At 40.4% G+C, this 13111-nt stretch overlaps 1 protein-coding gene across 3 annotated transcripts in view; it reads right to left on the reverse strand.

Annotated features, from left to right (window-relative positions):
• Positions 1–2534: 2534 nt before the first annotated feature.
• Positions 2535–13111, reverse strand: part of HDHD2 (haloacid dehalogenase like hydrolase domain containing 2) — a 34006-nt gene continuing 23429 nt past the window's right edge. For all 3 annotated transcript variants that reach the window (XM_016148432.2, XM_016148433.2, XM_036230022.1), the window contains 3 exons: positions 10067–10283; positions 7986–8049; positions 2535–3918 (listed from right to left, as the gene is read on the reverse strand). In XM_016148432.2, coding sequence (XP_016003918.2) covers positions 3815–3918; positions 7986–8049; positions 10067–10283 — 385 coding nt within the window. In that variant the 3' untranslated portion in view covers positions 2535–3814. The remainder of the gene's footprint in view (positions 3919–7985; positions 8050–10066; positions 10284–13111) is intronic.

Consider the following 13111-nt stretch of genomic DNA (forward strand, 5'->3'; position numbering starts at 1 on the left):
CAAGCAAAATATGAGCACTGTACCTGCTCCACAAGCTAGAGGTTGTTATTAGTGTCCAAAGCACTTAGCTCATTGCGCATGACTCTTCTCTGAGAGGACTTAACTGTCTTGAACTTGTCAGTGCCCTTTGGACCGTTAGATATATTTTTATATGCATCACTTTCCAACCAGAACATCGCATCTAAGAAGTTGGAGCTACATTCTCCTCTGTCTTCCTTAGTGCGTCACCTATAGTGGGCATGTAATAAATAGCTTGATTTTCTCAGGCACATCAGCCAGTGAAACAAATAGGTGTTGAGATGTATATGATGTGAAAGCAAGCACTGAAAAATGTAAGGTAATCAAAATTGTTTGATTTTCACAGATACGCAATTTAGATCATGAAAATTCCTGGTGCTCAGGTGTCTTGCTCTACTTCAAGAGAGCGGCACGCTTTGGGGTAGCAGGCCTTGAGCAGGTAGTAGGGCAGTAGGCTGGCATAACACAAAGTCAGCAAAGGCCTTGTGCATTTATGCGGAAAAAGACTTTTGTGACTTATGTCAAAGAAACCTGACAATGCAAACATGGCTCTATGCAAACAACTTCATAGGAAAAAGGACTTCTACTATCTGAGGCAGAGTGTTTTAGTGAAATGGTGCAATTTTTAAAATACTTCATTACAGGTGGCCAAAGACTTCAGTTTCATATCACAAGAACAACACTGATCTAAAAGAGATTAAACACAACCCGTGCAGGTATGTTTTTGACTTACCTGTCCAACCAAAATGCTGCTGTTCTTTTTAAATGTGGAATTAAGGGTGAGGTTGTAAGGGAATTTTTGACATCCATAGTACAGGTGTTTGATGCAGCTGTCACTTAGGGTGCGCCCCTTCCCTTTCCTAGGCATTAGTCAGCTCTGGCAGATGTGAAATGTTAGGTGGAGCTACTGCAAAACCAGCGGAAGCTGGAGGTGAGAGTGGAGCAGAGCAACCACCTTGTGCCTCCTCCACTGGACTGGTGCTTTGTCCACCTCCACACCTGTCACGTACCTGGCTCATGGCAGATGTTCAATAACCATCTCCTGACAAGGGGGGTTTTCCAGGACAGGATTATCGTAAACCTGATGCAAACACTGTCCTTCAGGTTAAGTCCCATAAGATAGCCCTTTAAATGGGAGAGATGGAAAATGAAGTCCTTTAGATGCTTCAGTTATTAAATTTCCTCTACAAGGCCCGAAACAGACCAACCAGCTGAGCTGGGAATATTGATATTAACCTGGATCTAAACCAAGGTTTTTATTTATTCTCACAAACTTCACCGTGGACAGGTCAGTTAGCAAGCCTTATATAATATTTGTTAAATCAATAGAATATCAAACTAAGATTTTAATGGTCCACGGGGCCAAATGAGAATGGAGGAAAGTAGAAAAGCTGTTTTCCTGGGCTGGATACGTCATGCTCAAGTGACCTCACCCATTCCTGTCACTCTGTGTAACTCCTGACCACCAGTGATGCCACCTCCTTGCTTTAGCTCTAACCTGTCTCCAGAGCACTGGATCCATTATTTCCAAGTGTCTAAAGAGGCCTCCTCAATAGAAACAAATCTAAAATAAACCTTCCTTTCTCTTCCTTTCCCACAGCTGTACCTTCTGGCATTAAATTCCTGTAATATTTACAGCTATTTTTTATTGGTTCAGTAACCATCTGAGTGCTAGCTGTTTTATAGCAGACAGTTAAAAAAACGAGACACAGTCCAGCCTGGTGGGGAAAAGAGACGTGTAAAGCCCTAACAAGTGCTACGTGGGCTCGAAGGAGGGAACACTTCGCTCCATCCCGCAGTCAGAATGATATCACAGAGCAGGGATGAAGTATTCATAATATCTTGTATATTCTACTTGGTGGCTCAACCAGTAAAGGTTTTCAAGGCAAAATCCTTTTCTTATATGCTTATTCCTAGTCTGGCACTTAGCATGGAGCAACTGGCAAACAACGAATCACTGACCCAGGCACACACAGTAGTAACAGGCCAAAGTTGAATGTAGCTCATCTGCCAGGCACCAAGCAGTGCTCTCTACCTGCACACGGAGCTTCTCTCTCTGTGCGGCCTTGCCCTGAGAGTTTAAATGTAGCAGAATGTCTCTTTTTTTAATCTTCAGGAAGACTTTCCCCATTGGATTGACTGTAGAGATGTCTACCCTTTTCAGACTGTTAACTGTGGACACTCCTGCTACCTCTGCATCATCATCACCACAAATGCGTAGCACTTAACATTTGCTGAATTCTAATTACCTAATATATGGACCATTCATTTAACCCTCACAACAAGCCTGTGTGGTGGGTACTACTGTTATCTCCATTTTACAGATAAAAGAGGCATGAAAGGCTAGGGGACTTTCCCAGGATCGTGGGACTAGCTGGTGAGGCTCCCAAATCTATGCTCTCTGCCACTCCACTCATCTTCTTGGGGTGGTGGTCCTATCACAACTATCTTCTGCACTCTAGGATGTATAAGTACCAAGTTGGGGCATCTGCAAAAATAAAAACAGAGTGCTCACCGAAAAAGAAAAGGAAGCTGCCATTTATTTAGCTTTGCTCTCTCCCATCCAAGACCGAGCTGATCTCTAAACAAGCATCCAAACCTGACGCTCATTAACTTCGTGTGTGCCTCAATAAGGTGAACACTACAATGATGTACAATTACATGCTAATAAGTCAATGCCCAAGAGCCCTGTAAAACAACTGCAAAGGACCAGGATTATCGCAGTATGCAAATGTACCAGGAAAATCATTACCTACTTAGTCCCTTTCATTTTGGTGGGTTTAACATGAGAAGAATAATCCATGCTACCAGACGAGATTTCATTTTACAGCTGTAGTAACCAAGTACATAAAAGCCTGAATCTGTCCCAATAGCTTCTAAAAGATTTTTCCCATAGTGTCAGAGGCAAAAATAATGAAATCTTGCAAATGTACAGTTAATAGGACCCCAGTGGACACTAACTTCAAAAATGCATGGTCTATAAGACATTAAAGGCTTGATTTTAGTTTCTGCACTGTTCCTGTTAATAACAATGTCTAATTAAAACATCTGTAAAATACTGATAGTTTTAATTTTACATAAAATTTCCAAAACAACTGTTACACAGTATAATAGGTATCTGCAATGAATAGGTTATTAATGGAAATATTATTTTAAATTAAAATCTGGTTCTAACTTAAATTAGTCATCTCTGGCTAATGAAGAGAAAAAGAAGTCACCCGTGCTGGGAATAACACAGCAGATAATCTAGTTTCCAACATCCGTTAGAGCAGATTTACTCACTCACTTAGGCTAAAGGACAATTTATTTTGCTGCTTCTGACATGTATTCCACTTGGCACTTCTGATGGGTTTCACAGTTGAACTTAATATGAAAACTACAGCTTAATGCACCTTTCCATGTATTACTTTATAATCTTAAAAAACACCATTCAACTTTATTCACAATCTGAATCCACCCCACCCCTCCAATTTACCAGTGCGGAGAAAGCAGAGAACATGACTCTCTGCGGTAGATTCTCCCTCCTGGCCCTGCCTACCCTGATGAATATTTTAAAAGGAATGGCATAAAATCTCAGCTTTCCCTTTCTTTTACAAAATAAAACAAAAGAGAGAAGCAAGGCTTAGTGGCTGGCTGCAATTCAATATCATTCTTTCTAATTAATGCACAATAAAAGAGGGTTGAACTGTGTCAGCGCTGAGAGGCGTGACTGCCTGTGTTGGCACTGAGTTGGTGAGGGATTCATTCCAGACGATGAAAAGCTGCGTTTCGAGTTGCTTCTGATTCACATAATGGTTCACAGTAGATGCTGCAGAATGTGGTCCACAGCATGGGGGAAACTCTCACAAGTTAAGTAAGGAGGTGGATTAATTTTTTCTTCATCTGCTGCTCGGTATTTTCCTGAAATGAAAGTAAAGCCAATGAACAAAAGCCGATGCTACTGCTAGAATGCCACAGTGATCACACCCTGAGAGCACCTGGGCCATCACAGAGCCACCCTTACAACCACTAGAGAATCAGGGGCTCCACATCTCCCTTTTAGTGAGGCCTCAGAATGCAACAAGGCAATTCAAAGAAATCTATTCAGCATCTTCCCAGGTCCTGGCCTTTCACAATGGATAATCAGAGGGACTAGGCTGCCTGACAGTGAGAGTTCCCTTCAAATCTCCACAGTTGATGAAGTAGTTTTCTTCCCCCACCGACCCTAAGGAGAGGACTAGTGATTAAACCAATGCTTTTAAATGAAAGCCCAGACTCCACAGGACAAAAGCCTTGTCAGCTTCAGAAGGTGACTGCTGCTAAGCAGGGACCCTGTAAGCCTGGCAAATGAGAGCCTAGGGGCGGGAGGAAAGAGTAAAGGATGCTCAGGATAGGCCACATGCACAGCAGGGCATGAAGGGGCCGGACACCGCCTAACTCGCCCCAGTCTCTGGAGTTCAAGACACACAACTGAGCACCCAACACAGCAGAGGAACCATTCCACACAGTGGTCACAGAGCGCTTTTACAAATGTAGATCAGATGATGTTTGAACACCTTTAATGGGTTTCAGTGACCTTCAGAAAGAACCCCAAATCCCTACCACTGCCTACCATGCTCTGAAATCTGGCCCCAGCACCCTTCTAACCTTACAGCATGTGCTATTTTCACGAGGGTGCAAGTTTAGACCCAACGTGGCTCTTTTGAGGACCCTGACACCTGCTATTCCGCTTTGCCTCCAACGTTCTTCTCACCTGGCCACCTCCTTCACATTTCAGGTCAGACTCCATGTTCCCATCAGATTAGATCCCTTCCCTGTTATTCTCTCTCTCAGCGCCCTGTTCTTCGCCTCTACGTTTATAACAATTTGTAACTATATATTTGTTTAACGCCATCTCACACCTAAGACTGAAAGTTCTCTGAGAGTAGAGACTAGGCCTGCTATAGTCCCTAATATATTCCCAGCACCTAACATAATGACCAGCACACAGGGGGCGCATTCCACAATTTAAGAATAGCAGGGAGGAAGGAAGGAAGGAGGGAGGGAGGGACATTGCTTCAGCTGAGGCCTCGGGGAACCACCCGGGCTGCCTCCGCATGTTCCCTTTTCTCCTTGCTCTCTCATCTTTTTATTCCTGTGATTTCTGCTATTTATTCTTGTACATTTTCCAGTATCCTCTGACTAAATCCAGCTCCCCCAACAAAACAACCATGATTTTCTGCAACTCCTTCCATTTCCTACAACTGCTTCTTTAAGAGGCTTTGCCCAGCAAACACAAAGTCTGAAAACGCCATTCTACACCTTTGCACTATGGTAGCAAAGATGCTTCCTGTTTTGTCTTACTGACTATGAGTTCCTACAGGAAAGGAACAAGCATCACACATACAAAGGCAATGAATATACACCTCATTCATTTTAGCATCCTCGAGGTACCTGTCCATAATTTGGCCCACATGGCAAAGTCTAACTGCTAGCTTTTTCTCAAGCTGAATCCCATTAAGTATAAACTCCTTTGCAAGATTTCTACTTGGTTTCATAGGTAAGTTAATGACTAACTATTGCTCTACCACCAACTTCTAGGCCATGATAAGAACTTGCAGAATGCTTTGCTGCATCTGGCCCATCAAGTGGAGTGTCTACAACGTACAAATTGACACAGTGACATATGTACGATAGTTTTAGCACCTGGTACTATGTTTGGCATACAGCAGGTGCACAATAATGTTGGCTGAGTGAATGACCCGGGCCGCTATCACTCTGCCTGACTCTGTGGCAGTATGGGCTTTCCTGAATGGGTAAATGATGAATGGAGGAAGAATACAGGAAACCCATGTTGATGATATTAGATAAAAAAGAGTGATCCCATCTTTTCTAGGTGACTTACATGCTGAATAGAAAAAAATTCTGATTAGGACTAGTCAAAATCTTTATTAACATATCATTAAACAAATGTATATTGAGCATCTACCATAGGTTACTCCTTGAGAATCAAAATGGCTCAAGACTCCATAAAAAAGCACTTATTACTGAATAAGTTAAAGTCTGTATAGTACATTTCAACACCAGGAAGCCTGGCAATTGTTCAAATGCACTGAGTTCAAATATATCAGTGGAGCCGGCTATTCTGCGTGATTTCCAAACAGTGGGCTTACTTGGGATTTTTTCTGACCAGAGATGAATAGTCAAATGGGCTGGTTTCCATGTGTTGGATTTAGCTGCTCTACAAGTCATACATTTTAGATTTGGTTGCGTTATGCTGCTGGCTTTTCTAAGACTATCTGGATGCCTCTGCGATAAGCTGATTACAACCAAGGGCCAGTCAGAAAAAAAGGCAGAGCCAACGGAGAGCTGAGCCATAAGACAATGGCATAGGCCCAGTTTTGATACTGAAATCTTTAATTGTGTGAGCTAAAGAAAGGAAATGTTCATGGAAATAATACAAAAGAGGAAAAATAGTTATCTGAGGATTTCCTCAATGATCAGAAAGTAAAATGGTGAATATCTGAAAATTAAGATAAGGGGAAGTATAAAAGAGTATGGCTATTTTTCTGACTTCTGCTACTTCCTCTTTCTTTGCTTAACTTAAAGGGCAGTGTGCTCTTGAGAAAGTGCTAATCATTTTGACTGAGAAACTTGAAAAATCGGTCAATTCTCAAGTGAATGGTGTCACTGTCTGCAGAGCTCCAATGGTTTACCCCCAATCCCAGGCACACACAGACTGCGTTTCCACTCTGTTCACACAGGGCCTTGCCAAATACTTCTTATTCATTGTAGCTGCAGCTATGTTTTCTTGTTTCTATTTTTAAATTCCAAATAGCTTTTATGCGACCACATTTTCTTGAACAAATGTCATAGTCATGAGTTAATGTACTTTTTCTAAAAAATTTCTAAATGGCAGCTCTTCTGTGACTTCATGTTTAAATTGTCCCTTTTATGAACAGCCTATTAAATAGTTTCATTACCATTATGTGAAACCAGGCAAATGAGCTCACAGAAACATTTGTGGAACCATTTATCTGTCATTTGATTTATAAGAGCCCAATGACAATTCTTGGACAAGACTTCTGGCTTAAACATGTGGTATTAGTTCCAAGATCAGCAGGTGCCATCTGAGGGCGGGGTGGGGTGGGGGCCTCTTCATTGTCTCTAAAAAAACTCATTAAGTTCCAATGCACAAGCATTCAACCCACACATAGCTCTTGTGACTTCCCTTACTCTGAGAGGACTTTTTAAATTACACTCCATAAAATAAAACTGCACAAAATCATATACTGTGAGAGCAAGAAGGGATCAGTCCAGCCCTGTCACTCTTAAAGGGCTTCAAGAAGTAAAGGGCCTTGACCACAGTCTCGCACGGCTAGTCAGCACAGAGTTGAGGCCAGGACCTAGGACACTTAATCAGTTCTCTGTAATCATAGTACTGTATTAGCTGAGTCCTCCCCATTAAGCATCTTGCTTTTTCTTAAATTTATTTGAGGTACCACACAGAGTATACCTAATTTTGGTACAAAAAATAGTTTCTAAAACAGTAAGTGAAAAAATAAGAAAAAAAATGTTGTGTTTTTTAAAAAATGCAAACATTAACATAAGCATCATATCACCTAGTTGGCTGGTTCCTACAGAGATCAACTTCATCATCTTAGAGCTGGCATAAAAAGAAAAGAAACTTTTATAGCGCACCATAATCAATGGTCTTTGGTCCATTTCAATGTGGTAATTTGCATATCCAGAAAATCATATAAATGCTAACTGCCAACTGTGTATGCTTATCCCTAGGTAAGTCTGAACTCTGATCTTCCTAGTATTGTACAGCATGGGCCCCACCCATGCTGTCTTTTCCCCTGTAATCCTAAAACCATTTTATTTTTGCTATGTCGCAGAAAAGGAATTAAAAGTGTCAAGTGGGCTTTGCCATTTCTGCACTTTTCTTTAAGCAACTGTGCATCCTACCATCTGTTTTAGAGAATGCTTACACAGAAGATACATACCGGTTTTTACTAAGATGCCCAGCATGCCAACATTCTGAGCCCCACCAACATCATCTCTGCAATCCTAGAAAAACATAAAGAAAACATTTAGTCCAGTGTCTCCAGTTACCTTGCCAATAAAACACTATCACCTGATGACTTAGTAGGTTGCAATGCCCAACTGTAAGCTCGGTTTTTTTTTTTTAATATGAAAGAGAGAAGAAGGAATAAAAAAGGGTCAATCCACACGTAGTAGTTTGAGGAAGCATACCATTTGGAAAAGGAAGCATTGCAGGGGTGGAAAATGTACAACAGAGTAGTACTTCTAGAACCAAACTCAAAGAGTACAGTCACAGTTCTTCCACATGTACACTGATCTCTTAAAGCAGATCATGGAAGAGTGCATTCTATCCATCTGGCGGCTTTTAAGATGAATGATCCAATTGCAGACAGTGAATGAACTATATTCAGAAAACAGCTTTTCTGCCACCCATGTAATGCATTAACCTTACTATCCATCCGATTGTCTGTAACAGGTGGAATCAAGTCAAATCAGTATGCTTGCACAGATTCTGGGACTGATATTCACTTCACACTTGGGAATAGCATATCAGTTAGAAAACGTAGCTCCTCTTTCCAATTCTTCTTCAAGACAGGGATGCATACACTTGGTTGATTGTGATAATAAATGCAAGGTAATAAAATCCAAGGACTGGAAGAAACATCAATAAAATCAATCCTGCTATCTCACGTCTATAAGCAGGATTCATTCAGGCTCTGCCTGAAGAAAATGTTTTCTGTTAAAATCATTAATATTATTCAACAACGGCCCTTGGAAATGAGTTTTAGAATGTCAAAATCTTCCTTTGAAGTCTTAAAACTTTTTCTGTTGCATCTACATTTGTCCTGTTGAAGCAGTGGAGATAGAGGAGAGGAAGAGAAGGAATAAGGGAGATGGGGAAAAGTGGACAAGGAAAGGGAAAGCAAAAACTGCTATTCTCTTGGATAGCGAATAACCCTGCACGGCACTGCTACCGCATGCCCTTGCACCCACCACACTGTCCCAACACCAGGATCTCCAGGATAAAGAACTCTGAATTCCCCAGGCTCAGATAACCACTTCTTCAAGCACACCCTCACCTAAGAAAGTCAGCTCCAGGAATAGAGGAAGAGATGTGACTGAAAATATGGTTTCTCAAAAACAGTATCAAGCTTAATGATTATCCTATTTCGGTTTAGATGAGCAAACACGGAAGTGGAAAAGCATATCAAGAGGGCCACGATACATTTGCGCCATCACAAGTTAAGTTTATTTTAGAGGGAGCCCACAGCCTCAAGTTCTACTTCCAGCTGTGCCCCTAATTAGCTATGGGTATTCAGGCATGCAGATTTATCCCTCTGGGCTTCAGTTTCCCACTTACAAAATGAGGAGGTTTGGACCAGACAATCTCAATGGTCTCTTCCAGCCTAACACGTTATTAAAATTAAAATATAATCCTTGCCACCTACTTACCACAAGGCAGTGTGCTTTCCAGCTCTTTCTCCCTCATGGCACACATAGAAAATGTTTTCCCACTACACTGGGGTAAACTGACAAGGTACTCACAGCCAGAGGTCACCAGTTAGGCCCCCAATCAACCAGGTTCAGGCCTGCCATTCAGAGGACTGAGGCAATCAATACCTTTAGCTATTTGTGGCACAATGATTGGGAAGTTCTTCCACAAAGCATATACTAAGAAAAAATCAATAACGGTAGAATTCTTTAGGTATAGGTTTTTACCTACTTAAGTAATGTTCACAAAATCTAAATATCTGTAGAGGCTTCTTTGAAAAGACATAAAACATTTAATTGACTTGCATTTAATGGCCTTTTTGAAGTTATCTCATCACAATATAAAGAATGCCAGAAATAATCAAAATTTCAGTTCTTTAGAAGAATACCACTAAATGTCTACTGGAAAGCTTGTTTTACAGGCAGCCACTTATTACCAACTGATAATAGCAGCAGCAGAGTCTGCTTGTATTTCAAAGCAGAGCTTCAAAACCGGCTCTTCCTAGCGCGACAGGTGAGCTAAGGGCATTTCCTGGGCTCTTCTACTTACATCTCCTATCATGACGGTATCCTCAGGTTCATAGCCAGTGCCCCGCAGTGCTTCCAAAAAGAACGTTTTCTCTGGTTTTCCCACTACTGTGGCTTTGGTATCTGTGGCATACTCCAAAGCAGTCACAAATGGTCCAGGCCCCAGGGCTAAGCCATCTTTCCTCTTGTAATACCTGGCTTTGTGGATTGCTATCAGAGGCGCCCCATCTAGGAGTAACCTAGAGAGACAGAGAAAATGGAAACAGGCTACAAGGAAGGCTTTATGACTGGGAAAGAATGTTAGACTTACAAAGTGGTTTTATGCATATTCACAGAAAGAAATAGTTTCTTATTAACTTTTAATGACTTACTGTCTTCTAATAAATTCACAAGAAACTGCTGGGAATTACACTGAGATACACTAAAGCAAGGTGATAGATTATTAAATTTGGGATTGCTTCAACCTTTTACCGTTAGTGGTTTCAGACACTTTATCCAAATCACCAGGGAAAGAGAAGAGAAATAAAGCTAAATAAGACACTCGAGGGAAGAAGCTTAACTTAATGAGACAAGTTGTTCTAACTTTCCCTAATGGTAAGCAAGAGGATCTTGAGCCCTTTACAAGACGACACAACTGTTGCTGCAGTGACATGTTCAGCTAACTCCTAAGATATCACATTTCCTGTTTCCTTTACTCCAAAATGTAGACACAGACATTTTAGTGGTTACCAGAGGGAAAGGGGTAGGGGGGAGGGCAGAAGAGGGTAAAGGGTGTTAAATATATGATGATGGAAATAAATTTAACTTTGGGTGGTAAATACACAGTGCAATATACAGATGATATATTATTGAATTTTACACTTGAAACTATATAATTTTATTAACCACTGTCATCCCAATACATTAAAAAAAAAATAAGAACTATATTCAAGGGGGGGAAATAATTCAGAAATTTAATAGAGCATTTTACAAATACTTTCTGCTCGTACCTTTATCTCTTCATTCTACCTTTTGAAACCAGGGAGAGTCTTTACTGCCAAATCTCTTTTTTTTGTCCTGATACAGGACAACTACTCTCAAACAAAAGGGCATAAAGCATTTTCCCATTAATTTGATAACCAAATTCTACATATAGCTAAGGATCATCATTAGTGACTCAGGCAAAACATAACAAAACAAATCCAAAACACCCACCGACTTCTTAATACTCACCTCCCAACTCCCATCCCTAAAAATCTGCCTCCATCCCAAAAGTGCAGCCTGTATAGTCACGCAGCATAAACAGTCACACACCATACTATCATCTAACGCAATGCGGGATATGATATATTTCTTAAACTGCTTTTAACCAATGCAATAAATGATCTCACTAGCTTAATTTACTTTAAGTCATCTACTTAGTTAAAATATTTAGTATGTCCATCGAGGAAGACTTCATCACATCTTTCCCTTCACAATTATGAGTAATTAAGCGCTCAACTATGAAGCTGCTAAATTATTCTTGTCGGTGGGCATGGAAATGCCTTCCTGTGGGAGATGCAGAATTCAGACATTTATGATTAAATATTTTATTAAGTAAAAACCAATACTAGACTATTACAGGGCCTTACTGTTAGTTATTACAAATTGCTCACAGCACAGGACAGATCCTTCAAATTTATTCACTAATATTATTACAAATTTATTTCTTAAAGCAGATCTTACAATCCAATTGTTAGGAAACCTGATAAAGCCACTATGCTGGCCTTAAAGAACCACAGCTGATAGCAATGAGATAATAACGGGTGATTTATTTATCTCCTCTTGTCACCCACCCCCAATCCCATTTATCTGCTACTCTACCACGGAACTGGAATTCTTTATGCAACAGACCTCAAAATTGCTTTCCATTTATACAGCTAAACTAAAAACTCATTTGATTTGGCTTTGTTAATATTTTATTATATATTAACTGGGGATAAGACTTATCAGCTTGATTGATGTGTGTACTTAATTCCCAGGCAGTACTTTAGTGCCTTCCCTGGAAGAGCTGAAACTGTGGGTTCCTCTGCATTTCTCTAAATGGGAACTAGTGCTACATGAGGCTGGAAAAGATAGGCATCTCTCGGGAAAATGGTTCCTGCTTCTATCATTCTTCTCTGTACAGCATAAGCTTTATCAAGTCTTTGAAGAGCCAAGGCATAGTCGGGAAGAACTGAAAGGTAAACATTTTCTAGGACACAGATGAAAAGATCTTTTATAGTTAAACATTTAAAAAATATAAAAGATAGATATCCCAATACTGAGGGTGCTCTTATACTTACTAGACAGGGCAACAAAGGATTGGTTGTTTTTGTTACTGAAATAGTGTATCAGAAGGAAATCGGCTGAGAATTTTCTGTCTGTATGTAAGTATAAGCCCATTGAGGTGCAGGAAGTAAGAGGGGAAAAAAGGTAAAAGGAAACCTAAAACAAAAATCTCTGGCTGTAAATTCTGTGTAGGCAAAGGAAAAAAACAGAAAAATCCTAATGAGAGGGCAGGGCTACAATATAAATATCTTAAGCATACATCTAGTTCAGTGGTTCTCAACTGGGAAGTTTTGCTCCCCAGGGGACACGGGGCAATGTCTGAAGACTTTTTTGGTTTTTCACAACCAGAGGGTACTACTGGCATCTGGCGCATGGAAGCCAGGGATGCTGCTAAACATACTACAATGTACTGCCCACCCCACCACCAAGCATTTTCTGGTCCAAAATGTAGCATCTACACTACTTAAAATAGATAACAGCAAATCACTTCACATTTGTGGGCTTAGGTTTCTTATCAATGAAGGGGTTGAACTAGATCAGAGATTTTCAACCTTAGCACTAGTGTTATTTTGACAAATTGAACTCCGACAAAATTAAGAACTTCATGTTCTCATACTATTAAGAGAGTGAAAAGGCAAATCACAGACAGGAATAAGATTCTGCAGTACAAATATCCAACCAAAAATTTGTATACAGAACACAAAATAAGTTCCCACAAATCAGTAATAAAAATATAATGCAACCAGAAAAGGGAAAAGATTTGAATGGGCACATGATA

This window comes from Rousettus aegyptiacus, unplaced genomic scaffold (genome assembly GCF_014176215.1).
Source record: "Rousettus aegyptiacus isolate mRouAeg1 unplaced genomic scaffold, mRouAeg1.p scaffold_m13_p_12, whole genome shotgun sequence".
Lineage (NCBI taxonomy): Eukaryota > Metazoa > Chordata > Mammalia > Chiroptera > Pteropodidae > Rousettus > Rousettus aegyptiacus.